We start from the raw sequence: 25,615 nt of genomic DNA, 5'->3' as shown, positions 1-25,615 counted from the left end.
CTAAATGAGCGCATTGTAATGACGTCACCCGGAACCCGCCCAATCAGACCAGTAAATGCAAACGACTGTTGATGACGTTGCACTTTTTTTCCCTTTTTTTTCTTTATTCTTGTCCCTACTCTGGTCGGCCGCCATTTTGGGAGTCAAAACATCCCCCCCTCCAGCAAAACAGCAGCGCCCACGTCCACGCGTCTCCGTGGCCTTACTATGGTTCACACCTGTGTGGTGGCAGGCTGCAGGAACCGACGGACACCGGGGACCACGTTATCCTTCTACCGCTTCCCACGGGACCCGGAGAGGAAGCAGCGCTGGATAGAAGCCGTGAACCGAGAGGGCTGGGTGCCCAACGACGGCAGTCGGCTGTGTAGCACTCACTTCATCTCAGGTAGGACTGCAGCTCCCTGCACCTGAAAAGGTTTGTTTCAGTCCTGGTCTCATTAATATTCATGCAATAATATATATATATATTTGCAGCGTCTTTGTCTTTAGTTTAGGTCCCAGTGGAGAATTAGTTTTTATATTTATATATTTTTTTTGTTTGCATTGATGCCGTGTCACTTTTAACCCTTTATAATTCACTCATTGAGATACTTTAAATGCATTTCAGCTGTAGAGTGTTAAGCGTAGGGAACATGCATCAAACATAAAGTCCGCGGACCAAAACCGGACCGTCATAGGGTCTAATCTGAGCCGCAGCATGAATTTGCAAAGTGCGAAAATTACATGTCAAACTGCATTTTTTTTCTTAGTGAAAATAACTCATATCCTTATTTATTTATTTATTTATTTATTTATTTTACTGTTTTAGGAACAGACGTGGACAATACGCAACAGTTGCTGTGTTTTCATTCCCCCTAGAAATGCGTAAAACCTAAATATCGCAATAAAAAAACACCTACATTACTAATAACCTCTGAAATATCTAAAAAGCTAAAACATTTTCACGCTCCCGTGTGTTTTTTTCAGACGTTTTGATATAAAAGTGCATCACACAAGTGCAATGGAAACACTTTTTTTGGACATGACGCAGTGGATCATGTGACCAGCTCATTTAAAGTCCATATTCCTCAAAAGTGAAGTTTCTCTGGCCTCACGAGTCTTCACAAGTCACAAGTTTTTACAAGAGTTACAGCTTAGTCGTAAACATTTGTACTTGTATTGAAATTTCAGAAATGTTGCTTTATTTTGCAGAAAAATGTAATGGAAACACAGCTAGTGAGACCCAGGACTAAACAGCACAAATTGCTCTTATTCTTCTTAAGAAAACTTATTGTTTTTAAAGGATAGTTTATTAAATGTAAACATTCACTTAATTTACTTGTTCTTCTTTGCATTAAAACAAATGGAAATAGTCTGGAGTTGCCGAACTAAGAGTTTTAAGAGGTTGACACGTCGGTTGTACGGCATAAAAAGACTTGTTTTACGTTGTGTTTTGGATCATTAGAACATTAGACACTTAGACACTGAAATGCTTCATTCATTCATTTTCTTTCTCTCTTCACATGCAGGTAAACAGGTGAAAAATCCCCGTTCACCAGATTATGTTCCTTCTGTGTTCACGACAGCTCCCCTGTCCCCGGAGATGAAGGAGCCCGGTGCCTTCGAGGTCCTGGACAAGCAGGAGGCGCGCGTGGAGGCGGCCAACGCCCTGTTGTTCCTCCAGGGTCAGGGCAGGTCCTCGGCGGACGCCCAGAACCAGGCGCCGCCTCCCGAGGAGAAGGAGCCGGAGCCGGAGCCCATCGCGGAGGAAAGCGCCTCGTCCTCCGTCAGCGACGAGGACGAGGACGACGACGAAGAGTCCGTGTGCGACAGCAAGAAGGGACGGTTTGCTCAGACGTCCGACGCCCCGGTGAACTTCGACGACGTCCTGAAGGCGCTGAGGAAGGAGAACCAGACCCTCAGGGAGTCTGTGGAGAAGATGTCGCTCTCGGAGAACTCCTTAAGGAACGACGCGGAGAAAGTGAAGTTTTACACTGGCCTGCCCAACTACTTCGTCCTGGAGACGGTCATGTGGCTGCTGGCGCCCCACATGGACGCCATGAAGAACCTGCGGCTCTCCAAGTTCCAGCAGCTGCTGCTGACGCTGATGCGCCTCCGCCTGGACCTCCGCAACCAGGACCTGGCCTACCGCTTCGGCGTGAAGGTCGCCACGGTGACCAGGACGGTGCACCGGATGGTCAACATCATGTCCTCCACGCTGGTGCCGACGGCCGTCTTCTGGCCGTCCCGGGCCGAGCTCAGGAAGAACCTGCCGGCCGCCCTGCGCGCCTCCCACCCGGACTGCGCCGTCATCATAGACTGCTTCACGGTGCCCTTCGAGGAGCCGGTCTCCAGGGGCAACCAGCAGCAGCAGCAGCAGCAGCAGAGGACGCCGCCGTCGCCGCCGAGCTCTCAGGCCGCGGGGGCGAGCCCCAACGTGCTGAAGTACCTGATCGGCGTCGCCCCGCAGGGGGTCGTCACCTTCGTCTCCAGGGGGGTGCTGGGAAACGTCAGCGACAAGAGCCTGGCCGAGGGCTGCGGCTTCCTGTGCAAGCTGCTGCCGGGCGACGTGGTGCTGGCGAGCCGCGACCTGGACATCGGTGAGTCGGTGGCCGCCCGCGGCGCCCTGTTCAACGTCGCGGGGCCGAGGGCGGAGGGCCCGCCGCCGGCCGACGTCGCCTCCTCCTCCTCCTCCTCCGAGGCGGCGGCGAGCGTGCAGAGGCACGTGGAGAGGGTCATCTCCATGGTGAAGCGGAGGTACGCCATGCTCACGGGCCCCGTCGAGAGCCCCTTCACCACGGCCTCCGAGCGCACGTCGAACCTTTCCACCTTTGACAAGATTGTACAAGTCGCCTGTGCCTTAAACAACCTGTGCATCTCTGCTGCTCCACTAGAGTGATTCACACGGTGCTTCTTAATGATTCCCTTTACTGCTCCGGACGTTTCTTTTTTTGTTTTTTTTCCACTATATCCATGTGTCAACACTACGTTATTACTACTCCCTGTTATCTGAGTCGCTTTGTACTTGGTGGTAGGAGCACACTTTGCTGAGATGTAGTGTCATTAAGTATGCAACTGGCAGAGGATTTTATTTTTTTATTTAATCTTCTGGTGATCTCTGTTTTAAATGTCTCCTCGTCGGCCTTTTTTTCTAAGCGCTGACGAGTTTAAAGTGTGAGCGTCGTGGGCAGCAGGTTCCTATCGATCCAGTTTTTTTTTTCCTGACGTTACAGCAGCTGAATTAACTGATTGCGGGTTTGTCAGTTGATCCGGTTTTTTGTTGCTTACCCAGTGGAAAAAAAAAATAAAAAATAAAATAAAAATAAGAGTGTGCACGGCGCGAAGATGTATGAAGCTGATTAAAATGAGAAGAGTAGCATGTTTTGACTGAGTTCACCGTGCAGGGACAGAAACGCTCTGTGGCTTTAGCAGGAGTCGGAGGGATTACTGCGTCTAAACTTGCCTTTCTTGGCACACGTCTTCGCCAGCCAGGTAGATTTTTCAGCAGATAGAAAAGAGACGCCGCTCTGACAAACCTATTTTTGGTTTTAATTTATCTGCTGCGCCCTCGTAGGAGCACACCTCATTTCCAGCATTTCTTCGTCGACTGCACATTTCGCGATCTGCTGGTACCGAGGAATTTTTTTTTATTTATTTAATTTTTTTTTTTTTATACCAACTCAGCAGCCCTTCCTGCAGAAACTTGAACTCCAGTCTGGGCTGTATGATTTAACAATGATGTCAATATTAACCCTATAAATATACATATACATATATGTATGAAAAAAGTTGGTGCACTTTTTTTAAAGTCAGTGTTTTCCCAGAAATATTAAATATAAAAAGCTTTCTGAGAGGTTTTGCTGCTGAGGAAGGAAATAAGTGTGTTTTTCTTCCCTATAGCTGCAGCTTTACTGACGATTCATTATACGCCGACCAGCCACAACATTATGACCACCGACAGGGGAAGCGAATAACATTTAAACCATCTTGTGACAATTAAATGTTCTACAGGGAAACTCAAAAAGAACATCAGAAGATGTTGACCTGACGTCCAAATTCACTAAATCAAGTATCTGTGGGATGATCCACAGAGCCCCCCCCTCCCCTGGAAGCCCCTGGAAGATGGTCATAATGTTATGCCTGATCGTGTATATGCAACCAAAATCATAAAGGATCATAACAAGTGAATGAAAGAGGTGTTTTTGATGAGTTTGTACATTTAAAGAGCCATGGATTTGTCCTCGTCGGGTTAGTTCTGACTCTGTTTGGTTGTTTCCAAGAAAAAGTCAATGCAACGTTTAATCAAATGCAAATATCTTGTCCCCCCTCTTCTGGAAAAACAACGTCTTTCATTGTCCTGTGTCGCTGGTGCCTTAGTTTTAAAAACTATTATTTCACTTTTGAATCACACACTAACTTTAAACCTTCGTGTCCTGGTTTTGCTGCAGGAGTCGATTGTTGACCTTTTGTTTGTGTGCGTGCGTTAATTAATTAATGTTCCCATTAGTTTTAATTAATATGTCGTTATTGGGCCCAACCCTTATTGTTATCAGCCACAACGTTATGACCACAGACGGGTGATGACGCTGATTATTTCGGGACATTTTCGTCCTCGAGGCTGGATTTTTGGATTTTAGCGAGTTGCTTTTGAAAAACTAAATGACTGGAGCATCGACAGATCTGCAGCTGTTGCTCGGTGTTTCCCGGCCGGCAGCCGTCACGGGTGGTTCACGGCTCACGGATCTGACCCCTGTCTGCTGCTGAACGGTCACGTGAGCATCAGAACCACGGAAGCAATGGAGGAAAGTTCGCCTGGTGAACGAAGCACATTTCCTTTGGCTTATCTGGGCGACGCCTCCTCGCTGGTTACCGTGGAGATGGGTTGCGAGAAATGTTGAGGTGGTGCTCTGTCTGGAAGTAACGGCCACATAAATGCCAGGATGCGTCGTTAATGTCGCTCCCTTCACCCGTTTGTGGTTTTAATGTTGAGGCCGTAACTTGAGATTTAAAATGACACCGTTCTGTGGATGTTCTCATTAATTTTTCATGTGCGTTACCTTTTGTGCTTCCTTAAACTCCCCCTTTTTTAAATATAATTTTTAAGTAGCCACACTGGATGTCACGGCTAAAGTCCTTCAAACAAATCAAAGTTAATCAGCAATACTTACGCTTGATGTGTTCCCTCAGTACAGCATGTTGTCTTGATGAACACACACACACACACACACTCTGAAATCTCTGCAGACTGTTTTTTTTTTGTTTGTTTTTTTTAATAGAAAATGTTCTTGTTCCATTTGTTGCTGCAGCACTTGTTGTGTATGAGACGAGACCAAATACCAGTGGTATGAGTAGTTTAGATTGTGAAAGACGGTTTTCATTTGCTTATTTTAAACTTCTTGATGCTTCCACTGAGATGAAAGCTGTTCGTCACTACATATTCGCCTTTTATCGTTGTTATGGGTGCATGTGCTTCCATGATGTGTATGTAACCACTAAAGGTTTAATTATTCTTGTTTTTTTTTTGTTTAGTTTTAATATTTAATATTCTGTGACTGAAAAATTAAAGTTTGGGGGAAAATGCTTCAGCCCTGTTGCTGCTTCTTTAATGCTCGGTGCAGGATATCTGAGGGTGTTGTACAAATATTTGTTATCTGTGTCGGCCCATTTTATTCGCTGTCACGCTGATTGATGGTTTTTGGCTCATTGGTAAAGATTCCTTCCAGTGCCAGAGAGGAGTGACTGACTAATGCAATGCACTCATATTTTATAATTTATCAAAGGGAGAAATGCTTTGCAGGAAGCTCCGCCCTGAATATGCACCAGCAGAGAGGAGGAAAAGCGAAGAGCTCTCACTCTGTTGCTTTTTTCTTTGGCGAGCGGCAGTGATTTTAATGTTGTTTCTCATGGATACTTATTGGAATAATTCTGATAAAGTGTGTTCAATGCGGCTCAGAGATGCCTCAGTGTTTTATGCCCAAAAGGTTAAAGTAAAAAATTTTGACCCAACAAAAAAAAAAAAAAGTCAGGATTTGGAGAAAACCAAAAAGTTATGACTTTTTTTCAGAAAACATTTTTTGTATTCAATATATAATTTATTCTCTGGAAAAAAAATATGTCATTCACTTTTCAGAATTCTGACTTTCAAATAAAAAAAATCGTCAAAATGCAGTTTTGCATGCAATATTTAACTTTTTTCACAAGTTTTGCTTCCCCCTCATCAACTTTTGTCTTAAAGTCCAAACTTAATAAAAACATAATAAAATAATAATAAAAATCTGCATTTGCCCCTTTACAGTTGTGTCATTTTTCTAGACATTCTGACTTTATCCTCATAATTCTTTCTGTTCGTAGACATAAAATCATGACAAAAATATTCAGGAGGATTAGGACTCAAACGTCTGACCTATTTTCAGGCTTATGAGTAAATACAAGTTTCTTTCTGCTAAATATCACATTTTTCTGTTTTCTTTGTCACAAAAACAAAAACAGGCAATAAAAAGAAAAATTGGTCAATTATTAATTGCTAGTAATTGGATTAATGTGACTGATACACTTACCTAAGATATTACTCTAGATCAAATTTTATTTTGTCTTACTTTTTACTTGTGGTTGTTAAAAGTGTTTTATGTGCAACTAAACTACTGTTACCAAACAGTTTCCTCCTCGTGGATCATTAAAGTCTAAGTTTATATGTAAACCTATAAAAATTTCCAGTTATCACAAGAAAAACAACAGTAAGAAAACTCCTGGTTTTGTTCTGGCTTCTACCCGTTTGTCAGGTTTCGGTGCCAATTGTAGGTAACGTTAACACAAAGCTCTGTAGATTTACTTTATGCAATGGTTTAGTGAATTATCTTCACTGTGTGAGCTCCATCACTATATATATGTATATGTATATGTATATATGCTGTATATAGACTGGATTCAGATTTTCTTCTAATGACACTGCAGATAGTGACTTTAACTCCTCTCTGCAAGAGCATTAGGATCATTCCTATGAAAAAAAATTAGAGGAGGTAGATTTTTTTTTCCCATCATGTGCTTTGAGAAAAACGTTGATATACTTTTTTCTCAACATTTCAAGTTTTTTCTTAAAGTGCATGAGGAAAGAAAATCTACCTCCTCTGGTTTTATTCAAGTTATAGTCTCAAAAAGTCGTTTTTTTAACATTATATTTTGACTTTGTTCACGACTTTTTTCTCAACATTGTATTTGTCAACATTGTATTTCGACGTTTTCTGTCAACATTATTTTGAGTTTATTCTCAAGTTTTTGTCTTGACTTTTTTGTCGACTTCGTATTTTTTCGACTTTTTTTTCTCGTTTTTTTTCTTCACATTGTATTTCGACTTTTTTTCCCCCTCAACTTCTTTTTCTTGACATTAGATCTTGACTTCATTCTCTGCTTTTTGTCTTGACATTGTTTTTCGACTTTTTCTCAACTTTTGGTCTTGACATTGCATTTTAAGACATAGCACGATGAAAAAAAAAAAAAACCTCCTCTCATTTTTTCTCATGCACGGTCCTAATGACGTCGACTTTTTTTTTAAATCAACTTTTCCACTTTTTTTTCCCTCGACATTTCTTCTGTTTTCTGTAGGAGCATGATCCTCTCATTTGTTGTTGTATTTTTACCCCCCCTCCCGCTCAGGGGCGCCCCCTCCTGTTTCATAGACGATCTCTGGGACGGTGCTGACGTGCGTCGGTCCGTCACGTGACTCGAGGAATGTTAACAATGCGGCGAGTGTCCAACTTTGTGCTGCGTTTCTGCTCCAGCCCGGAGTCTGGGGAGAAAATGGAGGCTGGTTTCATCACATTTAGCCCGTTCCTCCGTCTCCACTGAGCTCCTCCGACCGAGTCCACGCTCCCCGCAAACTTTTCTCAGCAAAAAACCCTGCGCTGCGCTGACGGGATTTACCCTTTGAGGAGTCCTTTGAGTTATTCTATCACATGGTAAGAGGAGAGCTACTTCTTTTTTTTTTGGGGAGGGGAGTGGTGGTGGTGGTGGAGGAACTTATTTCCATTTGTTGCTGAGGGGGTAGAAAACGTTTTTCTGCTTTAAAGTGAGGAATGCAGAAGTTGTGTGGAAGCTCCCCGGTGTTAACAGGACCGCTTCCATTTTTTATTTATTATTATTATTACTGTTTATTATTATTATTGTTATTATTCACCCCCCTCTGCAAAGGAATGCGTCTCCCAGCCTGGGATACAGTGGAGGAGGCCACCGAGCCTTTAAAGCAGGGCTCTCCAAACTGGTTCATGTCCAGGGGCCCCAGGCAAAAAAAAAAAATCTAAACCACACTGACTCCATTTTGTAACAGTTTTGCATTTAATATGCAGCTTAAACTAAACATAAAAGTCTGTTTTATTCTACTAATTATTAAAGGTAGTTGCACCTATTTGCAGGGATTTTAAATCCTAATCCAAACTCACTTTATGTGTTTATAAAGTTTATTAAGAAACTGTAATAACTCAACATGTGTGTGGTTAAAACATTTTATTTTTAATTTTTATATTATTTGATTTTAACTTTTCACTCTGCTCCTTTAAAAAAAAAAAAAAAAAAAACTGCATAGTTTTGCACTGATGCAACCATGTGTTGCGTTCAGGTGTGCTACAACTACTACTACTATTCCCAAACACACACACACACACACACACACACACACACACACACTCTTTTTCTACCTGACACACGTTTACTACGTTTAACGTCGCTCGTATCAGCCGCTGTGTTTGAACAGTCGAACAGGAGCGTGGTGTAACTTTTATTTAGTCGTTTTATGCTTCTTTGCGAGTCCTCAGGCAGGAGTTTGTGTTTTTTTTTTTGTTTTTTTGTTGTTTTTTTTGTTAAGGCCCGTTATACTTTGGTTGTCAGGCATCTGGCCACAGCTGGGTTTAATTCTGGTCCAGGCAGTTTAGAGGTATCTGTCAAGGAAGAACCGCGGGGATGACTGCAGCGGGGAAATCACCCCTGGACTGTAAAACAGATGCTGGCAGATGTTGGCTGTGTGAGCAGTGAGAGATGGAAGCTGTGATGCACCGAGGTCTGGGCGAGGATGTCTTGCTCGCTTCCTCTAATCCCGCCTGTGTTTGAGGAGGTTCGCGGCGCTGAAAGTGAACGATAAATTTCTCAGCGTGAGTCGTCTCAGAGACAGAATGTGAAAGGGAAAGTTCTTGTACTGTGAGATTCACGGCGTGAGAATGAAAGAAGAAGATGGGATGTGTCAGTGTTTGTATCACAGCTCTGGGAAAAAGCTCAGGAAACTTAAATTAGTTTTATGACTATTACTGATCTGTTGTAATAAGATCAGCCTTAACATTATGACCACCTGGATGCTCTAGTGTTGATTCTGGAAGAAGCTTTCGCCTCGGGGATCAACATGGACACTTCTTCTCCTCCCATAACCATTAGTTGCTGCGATATGAAGAAAAACAAAAACAAAGCAGTAAATAGTTTGAAATTGTTCCGTGACGTTAATGCTCTTGAAGAATCTGAGATAAGTTTCATTTTCTCTAGATTAGTAACAAACAAAAAAAAAACACTACATTGAGAGGAATCATTACAGTTGCTGCACAGTTGAGGACAAAAATGTATTTCTATTGATTTTTTATGCACAGAAGCAAAAGTTACAGATGTAACCAAGGTTCTGTGAATCTACGAAGTGTCCAAGGACAGATTTCTCTTGGTTCAGATTGAAAACAACAAGGATTACAGCTGCTGGACACTGTTTACTATTGGTTACGGGTACAGCAGAGAAACTGGAGTTACAGATGTAACCAAGGTTCTATGAATTCACAGACTCGTACAGTCAAGATCAACGAAACTGTCCAAGAAAAGCTTCTGTCGTTGAGAAAAAACTTCTGTAGCTTTAATGCGTGGACGCGTCGGTTATGAGCGTACCAGAATGCTAATGTTAGCACCTCTCAAATATCTAAAGCTAAAACTTTTTTAAACTCTCATGAGGTGGTTTTTCAGACGTATGTGCAATGGAAACAACTTTTTTTTTCGTGTTTCCCCATCACCAGAGATGATGAGATGGATCATGTGACCAGTTCATTTGAAGTCCATCTTCAGAGAATTATGAGATATCGCAAGACGACACTTAACGAGAGTCACAGCTCATTCACAAAACACCTTTTGTACGAAACACGTACAAAAAATAGTTCTTTATTGAAATTTCAGAACAATTTCACCTCTTTCTTTCTCTATCTTGGATCTCTTCTGCAGACCAGGAACATCCCTCAAGTGCTTCAGTCGTATTGTCCCCAATCACAGTCCCTCCAAACCTTCCACTTTTCCATTTTTCCTGCCTCTAACTTCAACGTTGAAGAGAAAATGGTCACCTGCTGCCTCATATCTCAACAATAACCAGATAATCAGCACGATTCGGGGGTCATAATGTTGTGGCTGATTGATGTTATTCAGAGCGCTTGTCTCTTGTCTCCCGCCTCAGTCGTCGACAGTTTTAACTTTTAGCGGACGCAGTGAAAGGAGACAGGATGTTGTGTTCTTTCCCAGAGACATCTGCCCGACAGGTTAAATGTGATATTTTTATCCTATAATATAAAACTGCTCGTGTTACTCAACACCGCTCTGTGTGGACTCCAGAACATATTTCATCACCAGCTTATTGTCCAAAGGGACAGTTATTGTCTGTCTAGGGACGAGCTGAAAGCGAGAGTTTGACCGTGACAGTATAATATAAAACATTTAAAGATTTAAAAGTGATTATGTGAGTATGTTAAAGCCAAATTCTCTCTAGTGGCCGTTGGAGGAACTGCACGTTAAAGTGATTCACCTCCAGCTCAGTGATCGTTTCCCTGAAAAAAAAATAACCTCGTCGCCTTGTTATGTTATTTATTTGAAAAGACATTCCTTGCTGGGTTTTGTTGGAAAACGTCACTGTTTTAGGAAAACTGGCAAAATACACGGGTTTATCTTTGCCCACATGTGGAACTTATTTAATAAGAAATGCATATTTTAAGTCCCAGTGTCAAACGCAGTGATATAGTATGACAGATTTTTAGCTCCACGTACATTTTTGAAGCATGAAGTGTGAATATTTTTTTTTGGGGGGGGGGGAGTGAAAGTTTCTTCCAGTTTTCAGGATGGATGTCGTCCACTCTTTAGCCAGACATTAGATTTAGAGTCAGGGAAGACCAAAGATAAGGATGAGGTTTGTTTTGGTGAAAGCTGGAGTTAAGTCTGAAAGTATGTTGTGTGGTTTTTGGTAGAGTACGTACTTCTGCTGGTAGATTTTTTAAGTTTGGACCTCCACCAACACCCGCCCTAAGCCTATTTCCAGACAGAGATCACCCATATATCTTGTTATTTTTATTTATTTTTTTTTGGTTTATTTTGGTCAGCGTAGACTGTCCCATGATTCAGCGGTTGGTATTTTTCATGTAGTTACTTGTGGAAAGGAATGCTCATTGCTCGGACACGGCGCCTAAAGCGTCGCAGGAATGGAGGCAAGAGATCCCAGAGATGGGGCAACATTTGTGCAGCTTGGCACCCTTTGGTCCCACATTACCCCGCCGCCACCCAGCAACATAAGGAAAACAAGTTTTTGTCAGTGCAAAGTTTTATCTGTACAAACAGTGAGGGCTGTGTCCTTCCTAGAGATGGCCCAGAGGGATGGAGACTCCCATGGAGGAGGCGGGTGAGGGGGTGTAGCTCGAGAGCTTTTTATGTTTGGCTTCTTCTTCCTTTGCGTCTGCTCGGTAGTAGCTCTCGGCGACACGGTTTACATCACCACCGCATAAATAATAAGAGCGCATTTTTTGGCCTTGCGTAAGACCAATGCGATCGTCAACACAGACGCTCAAGAGCCTCCTGGAGAGAGTAACAACACTGTTTAGCTTCAGTTAATAACACGTTATTTACGAGCATCATTTGCTATTTTCTCCCACCAAGTGGGAAGTCAGAGCTGAATCTGCCGAATTCAACCAAAGCTGAGCTGATTTCAACTGCAGGTTGTTTTATAAGATTTTATTTAGATTTAGCTGCATTGAATAGACTCGAGTTAAATGGACAAAATAAATCATCTGTTGCTGGCTAACAAGTGACTGGGTCGCGGCCTGATGGACATTTCTCAAAGGAAGGTTCAAATTTAATAGGATCACTTGAAGGTTTGGACACACCTTCCTAATCAGTAGTTTTACTTTTATTTTTATGGATGTGCCATTTGTTATTTGGGCTCATCCCGACATTTTTTGTAGTTATTTGTGCCAACAACCAAAGCCATTTTCCTTGTAGCATCAAAACGTCATCTTCTTCTGTTTTAATGGTGGTTTGTTAGCATCAAATTTGGCAAAAATCAAAGAAGAAGAACCAAAATGATCAAACATGTCTGCTTACTCTGGAAAATGAAGTTGCCAGAGAGCAGTTTGTAAATTGTGCAGTGTAGATGTTTGGGTAGGTGATAGTAGGAGACCATCATTGAATATTACCAAAAGGCTAATTCAGTCTTAACTAGGCTCACCTGATCATTGAAACCATTCCAGGTGGATTTTTCAAAAGGAAAACTAAGGCAGCTTCCTACCATCTATAAAACATTTATTAAGTTATAGAAAATAATTCTTGCGCATCTTCCTCTAAATGCTAAATGCTAAATGAATGTGATTAGTTGTCTGTTGGTGGGGAGGAGCCACAGTTTAGACTCATACCGTATTCCCATTTACCTTGGAGGTCGGAAGTTGGACCTGGGAATGTTCCAGTTACAGACGTTGGAAAACAAAATGGCCGCCTCCACCAAAGCTCCCGCCTTGTTCGAATATGACTTGGTGGAAATTTGGTGTGTTCGATATTTACATTTTTTGAGTGCAGAGTGAAATTTAAGTTTTTGTTTTTTAATCTTGATATTAGACAAGACTTGATACAAGACCACACGAGGATTAAAGTTTCAATTGTAGAAAAAAAAATACACTCTTAATCACAGTTTGCCACGATGGTGTTTCGTACTGTTTTGGTTTTACCAGGCTATTGTTTTTAGCCGTTGTTACCGCAACATGGGCTTGTAGTTCCCATATAAAACGTGAATATCACTGTAACAGCATTTCAATATATGTATGTGGGAAAATACTGTCTGTATGACCGATTTAATGCAACAAAAACTAATCAGAAGTGATAATAAACGGAATATTACCGGAGCTTCTAATTACTGTTTACACATGGGGCGGCCATCTTGGTAACTCACCTCGGGGGTAGTGAGGATTCTGCGAGTTTCTGAGTAGAAAATCCAACTTTGGGGGGCGTTCCAGCCTTTCCAGAACTTGGAAATTCCTACGTCCGAGTACAAATTGAATGCACCATCAGCTCTCTTTGGTACTTCTTAAAAGAATTTGAATTATAAAACTTATTCTGATTTGTTTAATATTATTGACTGGTTCATTTATCACTAATTTCAGATTCAAAGACCATCTTTGGCTGCAGTGTCTGTTTCTGCACATTCTTTAACATTACGAGGCAGTTCATTAAGTTTAATTTTATTTGTTCCCAAGCAGTCAGTAAATCTTGGTTAGTTTGTTGGTTTGTAATTAATTTAACAGCATGAAACAAAGCAGCTCCATTCATCCAACTGTGTAAAATATGTTTGAACAAACAATATGTTTGTTCATTAGTAATATCATTTGAAAACATTACGTAACTGAACAAACGGCAGCACATTCATGTGGTTACATAAATACCAGCACATTCTTTCCACCAATACTTTTACAGTAAAGGTGATAATAATAAGGAGGTGTGTGGCCCATGGTTGAGTTGTGTTAAAACAAAGTTATGAAAGTATCGATTAGTTTTGTCTGTAATGCTTAAGATATATTGTTAAAGCTGTCACATATTTGTTTAAATGTAAGCATGTGTTGGTCATTTATTTTCACTTTCAGTCTAGACAAAAATTTAAACTGACTGCAAACTAGTTTTAAAAATAATAGTGGGCAGCTCCTCTTCCTGCCAGTCGTAACTGGGCGTAAACCGAGCTCTGAAAACGTCTTAAAATATGAAATGACTCATTTACAGTCAGTCATTTTTATGTGTCAGTAAAATTCCTTTTCCTAATCTACCTGCACACTAGACTTGAAACAGAACCAGATCAATTAAAGGTTGATTGCTTAACAAAACGTTTGGAATACCAGACAAGATCTTAAAACCGCAGCCATGTTGAAACCTGCCAGGAGAGGATTGTATCTAGCATGTCGGTAACGGACTGAATTGGTGCACAGAGGTCAAATATCACCTGCCAGCCAAATGGAAATCTTCTCTAAACAAACTCGAAGCTTCTCAGTTTGACATTAAACCGAGCTGCCAGTCAGCAGGGAAGGTTTAAATTAGGTGTAACGCAAAGAAAAGAAAGAAAAGGACAAATATTTTAGTCTGACAATAAAACAAAGCAATAAATAGTTTGAAGTCATCCTGCAATGTTAATGCTCAGCAACTTTCTGTTGCTCTAGATTAAAAAATAAGAAAATAAAACCTCTACATTGAGAGGAAGGATTACGGTTTCTGCACAGTTGAGGACAAAAATGTGTTTCTATTGATTTCTCATGCACAGAAACAAAAGTTACCGATGTAACCAAGGTTCTATGAAACTGTGCAGTGTCCCAACGACAGGTTTCTGTTGTTCCAGATTAAAAAACAACAACAAAAGGGATGAGAAGAAGGATTACAGACGCTGTACAGGGCAGACACTGATTACCAGTGGTGTGGAGTACAGCAGAGAAACTGGAGTTACTGATGTAACCAAGGTTCTATGACTTCACAGAGTCAAGACTGATGAAACTGTCCAAGAAAAGTTTCTGTTGTTGAGAAAAAACTTCTTTAATGCGCGTCAATTGTGTGGTTCCACGTTCTTCTTGTAATATCTTTGCTGGAGAGGCTTCACTTGATAAAGACAGACTAGACTTTGTCCCCTCTGTGTCCTCCTTTGTCGTCAAATCGTCCATCCAGTGAGCGAGAGTGTAGGGGTTGGTGAATATAGTCCCATCAGTCAGAGACACTCACAGTCACAGGGAGTGAGTGTGTTAGTATATTCTCTAAAATATCCGTTTTCCTCGTCCATTCTTGCCAAAACAGTCCACAGAAATATGCTAACTGGACGTTTACAGACTATAGTGTTTGAGATGTTTTGCCTCCAGTTAAGCTCCGCCCCTCAAAAACCATTACACTGTTTACAAACCGTCAAGGGGTCTGTAGTGAATAAAAAAAAGCCTTTATTAGTACATGGCTAGTCTAATGAAATATCGAATAATAACAAAGCAGCACACAAAAACAACTCCTGCCTTGTCAATCTTTCTTTAAAAACAAATATGAGTGCACATGTGACTGTCTCCTCCCAGATGTAAGTGTTTTATGATTTGAACGTCATGTCCTCACGTGAGGCTCCCGACAGCGAACATGTGCGTTTATTCCTCACATCCTCCCACACCAACCGTGTGCCGTGGCAGAATGTGGAGTATGTTCTTTTAGATAAGACTCGCTGTCAGGTGGTGTTACATATCTGATCACAGGGGAGCATCGGAGGCCGACGGACGGAGGGACGGACGGACGGACGGAGGGCGGGAGGGGCCGCTGACTTGTTTTGACCCCACCCTGAAAGCTCTGCTCTCTCAGTAGGGTGTTTACTGATGACCACGCACCAGAAGTATGCAGTGACAGGGGCCGACTTGTGCAACCTCGGTTATGCATTGATGGGGTGCAGAGAGGGGCAGGTAGTGTTTAATGACCCCTGGCGTTCCTGGAACATGCATTAGGTGTGCACCGGTGTTTAGGGACTGGATTCCTGGTATTAATAGTCTCAGACTGGTCTCAGGTTGTATTTGTGACATTTTGTGACCACTTGCAACATATTTAAAATTCCAGTTCCTTATATCAAAACGAAATCTTTCTGGTCTCGTTTTCTGATTGACTTCAAGATGTTTACTGCTCAGTAGGGATGTCCCGATCGGTATGGAGGCCAATTCAAGCATTGGCTGATTAGATTGGATAGATATCAGGCTTCAGCCGAGCCTGACCTTTTGTAGTTACTTGTTTTAGACTTTGACAGATTTTTAATGATCCATGAGGGAAATTACTTGGTCACAGCAGCTTAGTTGCACATAAAAGAGTCTTAAAAACCTCAAGTAAAAAGAAAGATAAAAATGATGATTGTGAACAAATTTATAAAAGCAGTTGGCAAAACAGTGTCCGGTTGTTTGGTCAGTTGCATAGCAAAACTAAAACCAAAACTACGTCCCAGTAGCCTCAAAACATCTCACTCCTCTTCGATGTCTAGTGTCAAACCTGCCAAAAGTCGAAGAAGTAGAAGAAGAGGCAAAATCACCAGACTAAACATGTCTGAGTGAAAGTACTTCACAATGGAAAATGAATTCAGCAATTTGTAAATTGTGCAATGTGGATGTTCGGTGAGATGGGTAGTAGGAGGTTGTCATTCCAAAAAAAAACCCTCAGTAGTTGTACACTGAGACAAAGGCTGAACCGAAATACCAACAAACCCTGAATGCTGTTTTTAAATGAAGAGAAAAGTTCCCTCAAGATGGCAAAACTTGTTTTCTGGAGCTACCATTACACATGGTGCACTCGTGATCTACGAGAATAATAAATAAGATGAGAAAAGGCTTTATGGACCTACAAGGGAGAACATTTGGTTCATTCAAAGTTGGATCTTCTGATACTGAATATTAACATATTGGTTTTGGATCAGGGGACATCCCTACTGCTCAGTGTTTGCTTTGGTTTTAGGAAACAGACAACGCGTTAACTCCATCCACGTTTTAACTCCATCCTTACCTCCACAGGCGCAGAGCGGCAGCATCATGGTTTGGCTACGGGTTCCCCTCGTGATCGGCTGCATTTCCTGGAATAAGCTGGAACCTGAGCGCTGAAAGCCACACCATGGAATGCCTGTAGTAGTATCCTGCCTGCATCCACCCCAGAACCAGAACCAGAAACACAAAGTGAGACACCAATAAGGGACGTAGAGGAGGACTCCCGAACTCCGTGCGTCCGAGTCCGTTCTCCACAAGGCGCTTTTATCTATTTAGGTCAGCCAGCTTGAAAGGGATCTCTGAAGGCTGTAACGGGAGCGAGTGCCAGTTTGTGTGCGTGATTCCCTTTTTAGAGTAGGTGCCTGCCCTGGGCACTCAGGCCATGAGGCCCAAGACTTTCCCGGCCGCCCCGTATGTGGGCAACACAAGGCAGCGGCTTCAGGAGATCAAGGAGGGCCTGAAGCAGCCGGCTAAGCTGGTGAGCCAGGCTTTGCATGGAGGCAGCTCCCGCAGCGACGGCGGCAGAGGCGCCGACAGCAAGAGCGGCAAAGACACGGCCAGTCGACAGCAGCAGCTCCGGCCTCCGCAGAAGTTCAACAACTACCAGAACGCCCTGCTGGAAATCCGCAGGTCGCTCAGGCCTTTCGAGTCCGGCGCCGGGGACGTGAACCGGCAGATGCTGCAGGACCTGGTGAACACCGGCTGTGACCAGGTGAGTGAATTAGAAATGGCTACTGTTTCCTAATTAGATTTAAATATCAGTTAATTTAGAGTGGGCGGGGGGAGAAAATATCGATATGGCAAAGTATCGCGATACAGTATCGACTTAATATCGATCTTAAAAGAAAAAATCATGTTTTGACGCGATCGTGAATGACTATGAAATGCCATCAAACTTTAAAGCTGAGGTTTGGAGGCACTTCGGCACAAAGAGTGTGCAGTTTGCAAACTTTGTTTAGACATTTGGATTTATATTGTTTTTTGACTTTAATCGTCTAATGAAGTATCACTGTCATCTGATGTACAGACATGCAACTTGTATTTTAAGCTGCATTTAAACTTTCTCAGTGAACTAAGTAAACAATATCATAATATCGCAGTAATGTATCGTGAAGTTCTTGATACTTAAGTTTCAAAACACTTAAATCTAAAGCTAACGTTGGTTCCAGAGATTCGTAATCTTTCAACAGTAATTTATCTCTAGTATCTTGCATTTGTCTTTAGCTTTGTGCACCTCTTCTTTGTTGTCTTTCGTTCCTGACGCTGCTCTCAGGGTTGTAGCTTCTGTCATGTTTTGGACCCCCCCCTCCTCTCACACGTGGACCAATCTTGCAAAATATTTGTCTTGTGAAACCAGTCTCAGGAGATTCGCAGCTAGATTTCTATCGAGAGGATGCGGGAACTGGCATTAAAAACATAATCTTTCCGAGGAGTTTGTAAATCGCAGTCAAGATTTTCTTATTTATTTATTTTTTGTTGAAGTTTTGAGACACAATTTGAGACACAACCAGACGGGCGTTCCTCCGACAGCACCACTGTAAAAATAAAAGGTCGGGAAATCCAAGAGCAGATACTGGTGTCACGGTGGAACATACACACTGGTCATGCAAAGTTATTTAAGCTCAAACATACATTAACATATATATGTACAAAAAACATTAATAAATTAATTTAAAAAAATGAATAACAGATAAAAACAAATAAACTAAAAATGATATAAAGACATACAACAGAAGCAGTTACTCTGGGATAGTAGGAAACACCAAACCATTCACACAGTTTTATCCAATGTAGCAAACGAACCATTTATTGTATGTCTTAATTCTCCACTTTAATAAAACTGAGTCTATCTTTGATCCAGGAAGAGTGGGAAAGTGGTAGGAGGTGATTTCCACCTCATTAGTATTAATCACCGGGTTAATAAAGTGACAAACGCCATAAAGTCAGATTTTCAAAACAGGATTTTTTATTTTATCCTCAGCCCTAAGTCAGAATAAACTCTTCAGTATGTGAAGCATTAGTACATATTAGTTTGTTTATTTTAAGGCATATGTCTGCGTTTTCAAAATCTTTGGTTGATTAGACATTTTTTATATATATATATATATTTTTTTTGGTTCCTCTCACAAATTTAAATTTCTTTAAATTCACATTAACATGAATCCAACATATTTTAGTAAAGGGAAAGCGTAAAATTGAATGCAAGGTATGATGATAATGTATATTTAGGGGGTCCCTACTTAATCTCTCCATCGGTTTGTGGGTCCTTGGCCTGAAAAACATTGAAGACCCCGGATTTAAGGTACAACTCAATTAACAGAATCCCAAACACATTCTCCCGAACAGCTCGGCCTTTAAACCCCGAGTGTGTGAATGTTTTGAGTTTCGGAGAAGAAAATGTCAATAACTTCCCTCCGCTGACTTCAACCCTCTCTGCCTCCTTCACTCAGGAATTTTTCAGAGGAAGCAGTATGTGCCCCGAGCTGCAATACAATACAAATCTGTCTCCTGCCAAGCGTATAGTGCTTCACTTACGTAACACAGGCCCGGGAGCGTTGACATGTTGAAATATCAGGTGGATTTCCCAACTGGACTGCATAGCATTTTTATTTTTTTTATTTTTTCACTCCCTCTGTCCCGCTCGAGGAATGGAAGTACGACATCAGACGTCTCTGGAGAAGAATGAAGTGGGAGTGGGCGACGGGGGGGAAGTGGGGGGAGGTGTTGGGTCATGTGGATGTAGTTTATCAGGGGTCACTTCACCTCCCTCAAGTCCGAGCAGAGTCTCAACATTATAGATTTCAAAGTGTTTCATCTGACATCATCTACATCTGCGGGAAGTTCAATTTGCACAAATCTGATTTCACGTTGTCATAAAAGAGGTTTCACTGCAACTCGTCCCTGCACCTGTTACAGTTAAAGTTCAGAGAATGTCGTTTGCCAGTTGACAACAATTTAGGCAACAATGCGAGGAGCTGGCGTGGGTACGAACGTTTAAAATGAATGAGGAAGTCTGCGTTTGTGGCTTGAATACGCACCAGTTGCTGCACGCCCAGTCTGAACAGCCGCCAAAAAATTATTCAGTGTCTTCTTCTTGTGCCGCGGCGAAGTGATTGATGATTAAAATCAAGGAACGTCTCACGATTGCGGATCGTCCAGGTACAGTCTGGTACATCCACGGTTAAAAAGGGGGCTGCTGGAGGACGTTCCCTGTGATGGAGCACGGTATGTGAAGAATGCTCCGCTCAAGCCCATGCACAGCTCTGCGAAGAAGAGTTATGAGACTTCCCCTGGCAGCTAAATTGATTTCAGCTTATCACAGCTGGAGGACCCACCATTTGTTGGGTGTTTGCTGAAAGCAGGACCTTTGCTCTCGTTCCTGTGTCTGGACTGAGTTTGTCCTACATTAGTGGGCTCTGTGGTTGGTTTTTACCTTTAACTGTATTGTGATGGTATCTGGATATCTGGATTTTATGGAAGATGATAAAATCTATAGGGTTAACCGACCGTAAAGTCGCACCACAAAGACTAATGCGTTGTCCACCTGTGAGAAAGGAAATAACTCTTCGTACCAGCAGCCAGCAGCAGTCTGTTTTTGTCAATCAAAAGAGGAAACAGGAAAAGTTGCTGTTAGCTGCGAGGCTAGGAAGAGCTACAAACCATCGCACAGATCCGGCCCAACTCAACAAAAAAACATGAAGAACGGCACAAGGTGTTGACCTGGCCTCTAAATTCACCAGATCCCAGACTGATCATGTATCTGTGGGATGATCCCCTCAACCCTCAGAAGGTTCATGTCCATTCTCTGTTGAGTCACCACAAGGGAGGTGGTCATAATGTTATGCAATGAGTGCACCGGTCAGAAGCCATTTCCTCGGCTGCAGTACCTGATGTTCATTGCTGCATCGCCATTGTGAATGGACAGAGCTGAGCAGGTCCAGTCAATGCAAACAGGAAGTGGACATTCAATGGCTTTAGGGTGGATCAGTTCCTTGTGCTGAAGTCCAGCCTCCACCCTTCATGTCGCCTGTCCACCTCCTCCTCCACCCGTCTGTCTGTCTGTCTGTCTGTGGTGTCCGTCAGACTCCTGCAGAGTCACTGCCTTTAATCACTTCCCTTATATTTGTGTCTTTGCTAAATTCTTACGCTGAACATTTTGAGTTATTACATTCATTGATAAATGTTCACAGCTCTCGTTTACTGCACGTATCTTTTAAGGCCTCCTCTCGTGGGTTTGATTTCTTCCTTCTGGTGCTCTAAGCCGACCCCAGACAACACCCAGCAGTGACATACGCTGATTGATCAGCTGCTTCACGCCGACTAATTGCGCAAAAAAAAGTTGAACTGCCAAGTGCTAAGGAATAATTGCCAACTGACCGCCCACGTATTAAGATGTTCTGGAGAGAAGTGGAAAGGATTAAGTCACTTTTTTGGTCTCATAATATGTTAGAAAGACAAAGAAAACAAACTAAGCATTAACACACCTTTGTATGTCTCTGTAAAGTCTCCTCTAGTGTCTTCTCAATGTAGTTGAATATTCTCGAGGTATTTTATTTGGGCGTTATACCGTCATACCGAATACCGGTATTTTATATATAATATAACGGTGCATTTGATTAAAATTTGGGATTTGGGTATTTTTTTAGGTTGACCAGAGGTCCCAGATTTGGATGATCTGTCCCCCAGTTAAAGCTGTCCCCAAAAATGTCCCCAATTTTAGCTTTTTATGAATGAAAAAAAATAATGTTGCGCACAAATTCTTGTCCCCAAGTTTCCACATCATCAGTCAGTGCTAACACGGGTCCATGTAAACCTATTTTTACTACTAGTGTGGGATTATTCTACAATATTTACTCATCATCACAGTAAAATAGTCCATCATTAGTCAATCTACTGCATTAATTCCTCTCTCAACCAGTAGAAAACGTTGTGAACATGTTATAGATTTTTGGTCGAACTGCCCAGCCCTAGGCGAAAGATAGAAAATGAGATCGTAAGAAACTCTCTTTCTCGGCTTCCCTGACCGCAGATATTTTGGGTTGTTATGGCAGGAAAAGCAAAAGTCATTAGTGATGGCTCAGTCCCAATAACACTGGAATAGCCCAAACCGAAATGGATGTTAAATGACCCTTACACCTGTGTTTACACCCACTGCTAATGTTTGCGTGTGTCATTTATGACCTAATATTATCAGTATCTTTACTGTAACAGACGAACTGCGTCTGTTTTGTCTCTTTCAAGCACATTCCATCATGGCCGCCCATGTCCCTGAGCACCTTTCCTCTTCTCTTGGCAGTCCCACTTTTTCATCCCAGCTCTTATCAGCCAGTCTTCCTCCTCCTCCTCCTTCTCCAGCTGCAAATTACAGAGCAATGTGGCTTGTTACATAATCTTTTTTTTTTTTTTTTAAAGGAGGAAATGTTTTGGATGGGGAGAAACGGTGGGGGTGGCATGCCAGGCATCGAGATGACGGGGGGGGGGAAAGGAAGTGAGAGGGAAGGAGGGTGCGTTCGACGCTAGGCCACGCTCACGGGCCTTCCGCTGTATGTACAGGACAAACCGCGGCCGGGGAAGGAATCCGGTGCACGCTAAGCATATTAAAGCCTCCGACGTGTGAGCAAACAAACATTGTGGTGTTTATGTAGCGACGCGGCCAAGAGGACGTGACTTGGTTTGAAAGTTGGGGGTAGAGGACGAGGCTTTCCTCGGGTCACGCTGCAATAAGTTGGAAGGAAGGCGTAGCCCCCTGGTTGAAACGTTGTGGTGCAATCGTTTGTCTGTAGAGCAGGACCACGGCTGAGGAGGCTAAAGGAAGGCTGAGGAGGCTAAAGGAAGGCTGAGGAATGCTAAGGAAGGCTGAGGAGGCTAAAGGAAGGCTGAGGAGGCTAAAAGAAGGCTGAGGAGGCTAAAAGAAGGCTGAGGAGGCTACCTACCATGTGGGAAATGATGCATAGGCGTCCCTCTTGGCGTGTCCCGTCTGCTCCGCGCACTTGAATCGTTCAGTTTTGATTTGAACTAATATTTTGTCACTCATGGAGAGAGTTTGTGTGTCCGTGTCGAGTCCGTAGACCGGTGATTATGTGCTCTGGGATAACTTCGGCGGCTTGCGGCCCGCGACCATTATGACACGGGTGCAAAATGTGGCCGGGATATTTTTGACCGAGAGTGAGAGAAAGAGACTTTCCAGATTGCAAATAGCTCGAATTCCTGCTTCCTGGGTTGAGGAATGTGCACAAGGAACATCTGTCGCCATGACAGCCGGGGTCACCAGGCCCGCCTCCACCCAGAGGAAGAGACAAACAATAAAAACCAGAGAGCGCTGCAGCGCCGATGCTTCCAGTAGATCTCAGTATATTTTAATACGCTGATTAAAGTCAGCCCTGATATTTATAGATGTGCTTTAAGCCAAATGCTGCTCTTAAAAATGCTGGTTTATTATCGTGTCGTACAAAAGATAAAAATGATGGAGGAGGAAGTCTCACTATTATTAATCTGCTAAAGTTCTCTTTTTATGTAACACAGAAGGTTGGTTTTTAGTCTATTTTAATTACTAAATGTGATCTATTCTTGAAAAATATGGAAAAATGGAAAAAGGAGTGCTACTTTTTGTGGATAAGTAAGAAAAACCTTCCAGGTTCTCTTTGGTTTAGGGTTTATCAAATGTGGTGAAGAAGGTAACAAAGGCACAAACATGAAAAAGCCTTTATTAAAAGTGGCTAATATATTGTACAAATTGTATTGTAGCTACTCATTTCAGCACACTGCCTTCATCATCTGATCTTATCATAAATATATTTTTCTTTCACTAATTTAAAGTTTCAATACGCACAGATTCTTTTCTTAGTGATGAAGCGTTTTAAAGGGACACGTATCATTTAAAAGAATGACCTGTACGAATAATAATAATTAAATGTGTAGCAGTGACTCAACTCAAGTCTCTGAGGAGCATCTTTGTGCTTTTTACCCGACTTCTAGTGCAGTTAAAACATGTTTAATAATAGTTTGTGTTAAGTGTGTATCCCCCCCCCCAAACATTTAGAGAGTGATTCATTCAGATGACAAAGGAGCAAAGAATTGAACAAGGTCAAGTATCTATTCATAAAATCCTTGGGTTCATTTTTAACAATGTGCTCTGTTTTATTCTGGTTTCTGGTTTGAGATGCTGCTGCTGCTGTGAGATTGGAGACATTTTGGATTTAAAACCTTTGACCACAGAGAATCAGAATCACTTTATTGGCCAATTGGACAATGTGTAGAGGAATTTTATTTTGTGTATCAGCACCTAAAAGTTAACTTAGCAAAACAGAAGAAAAAAAAAACAATTTAAAAACCATTGATAGAGAATAAACAGAATAAACACCCAATGAACAACGCGATGCTTATTTTTAATTTAATTATCACCGTTTCATTTCTTTAAAGTATTTTTTAAAGCATTCGTCCTAAATGAGGCAGAAAAAGTCAAGTGAAAGGGATGAAATGTGACATTAAAGGGCGGCTCTGGCAAACTGTAACACACACACACACACGTACACACAGGAAACCCAGTATAAACAGTGGGTTGTGTGTGTTTGTGTGTGTGTGTGTGTGTGTGTGTGTGTGTGTATGGTCAGTTTTGAGTTCAGGGACGTAAAGTTATATATATATGTGTGTGTGTGTGTGTGTGTGAACATGCAGATGCAACAGGACACAAAAAGCAGGGAAGTTGCATCCAGTTTTCACAGAATATGTGAATATGGACACACACACTGTTACGGAGGGCATTGAAAGTGTGTGGCCTTGGCATTTCCTGGCTTTCAGAGCTCGGCCGTGCCCACTGTTGCTGTGTGGTCGTACTTTTAAAACGATTTATGTTTGATTCAGTTTCCTCTCGACAAATAAAGGCGGCCAGACGATCTGAGAAACCGCACGACGCCGCGTCACAAAATGGCTCCTCGGGGATAAAACTTCTCAGCTGTTCTTTGATTTTCCTCTTAAATCACCAGGACAGAAATGGATTTTTTTTGTTCCTTCTGTTCTTGGGTGACGTTATCGTCCTTTGTGTTTCATCACAATAAGAAAATCTTTTTATGTTCTTGTTTCACAAACAGAAACTGTCGCTGCCACGACAAATGCTAATGTATCACAAAAGCCCGTGCAGCTTTATTTATATGCTGGAACTGGGAAACTTTTGAACCTGGTGATGATTCATGTGGATGTTAATTAGACATGTAGCACCCACCTAGACCAGACCAGGCAATGAAACTATGTGATGGCAGCAGCTTTGGCTTCAAGAACAAGTCAAAAAAACATGAAGAACAGCACAAGGTGTTGACCTGGCTTCCAAATTCACTAGATCACAAACTAAAATGACCCTAACAAGACCACAGGACCCCCACCATGAAGGCCCGTGTCCATTCTCCAATGACTCACAACTGATTTGGAGGCAAAAGGTAGAAAAACACATTATTAGGAAGGTGGTTATAATGTTATGCCTGATTGGTGTATAGTTTCAGAGAGGTTTAATATTAAGTTAAAAAAGCACAAGATTTTTTAAAGAACTGAACCTTCTAGGAGTTGTTTCCATTCTTGGGTGATTTATAAACCAGCAGCAGCTCTTAAACTGATCCTGAAGCCATTGTCAGGATTTAAGAGTTGGACTAATTCGCTCGCTTCTCCTGGTTCTTGTTAGAAATCTGGCCGCAGCGTTCGGACCTTTGGATTAACACCCGACCTGAGCAAACCGATCGCAAGTGGACCCAGGTTTCAGGACCTTTGGTCACATCTGGATTTAAAATGAGAGGATTTTTAATTTTAATTAGTTGTGATCTGAGTTTTGAATCAGTATGCAAATAAAATCAGAAGAATATTATTGCAGCTGCTGCTGTGTTAGA

The 25,615-nt window shown here is 42.1% G+C and overlaps 2 protein-coding genes across 3 annotated transcripts in view; both read left to right on the top strand.

The window, feature by feature from the left end:
- Positions 1–125: 125 nt before the first annotated feature.
- Positions 126–5,564, top strand: LOC125017282. Of its 2 annotated transcripts, none has more exons than XM_047600199.1 (2): positions 126–385; positions 1,566–5,564. In XM_047600199.1, exons 1-2 carry the CDS (start codon positions 208–210, stop codon positions 2,876–2,878), a joined length of 1,491 nt encoding a protein of 496 aa, XP_047456155.1. In that variant the 5' UTR covers positions 126–207; the 3' UTR covers positions 2,879–5,564. The 2 variants fall into 2 exon arrangements, with proteins under 2 accessions (XP_047456155.1, XP_047456153.1); XM_047600197.1 differs by having other exon boundaries at positions 1,509–5,564.
- A 2,141-nt stretch (positions 5,565–7,705) lies between these two features.
- lats2 (large tumor suppressor kinase 2) overlaps positions 7,706–25,615 on the top strand; it is a 31,284-nt gene continuing 13,374 nt past the window's right edge. The window contains exons 1-2 of the mRNA XM_047601438.1: positions 7,706–7,931; positions 16,776–17,457. Of these exons, the coding sequence (XP_047457394.1) occupies positions 17,128–17,457 (330 nt within the window). The 5' untranslated portion in view covers positions 7,706–7,931; positions 16,776–17,127. The remainder of the gene's footprint in view (positions 7,932–16,775; positions 17,458–25,615) is intronic.

Source organism: Mugil cephalus, chromosome 12 (genome assembly GCF_022458985.1).
Source record: "Mugil cephalus isolate CIBA_MC_2020 chromosome 12, CIBA_Mcephalus_1.1, whole genome shotgun sequence".
Taxonomy (NCBI): domain Eukaryota; kingdom Metazoa; phylum Chordata; class Actinopteri; order Mugiliformes; family Mugilidae; genus Mugil; species Mugil cephalus.
Note: the sequence above shows the minus strand (reverse complement) of the source record. Positions and strands in the feature narration are given on the sequence as shown.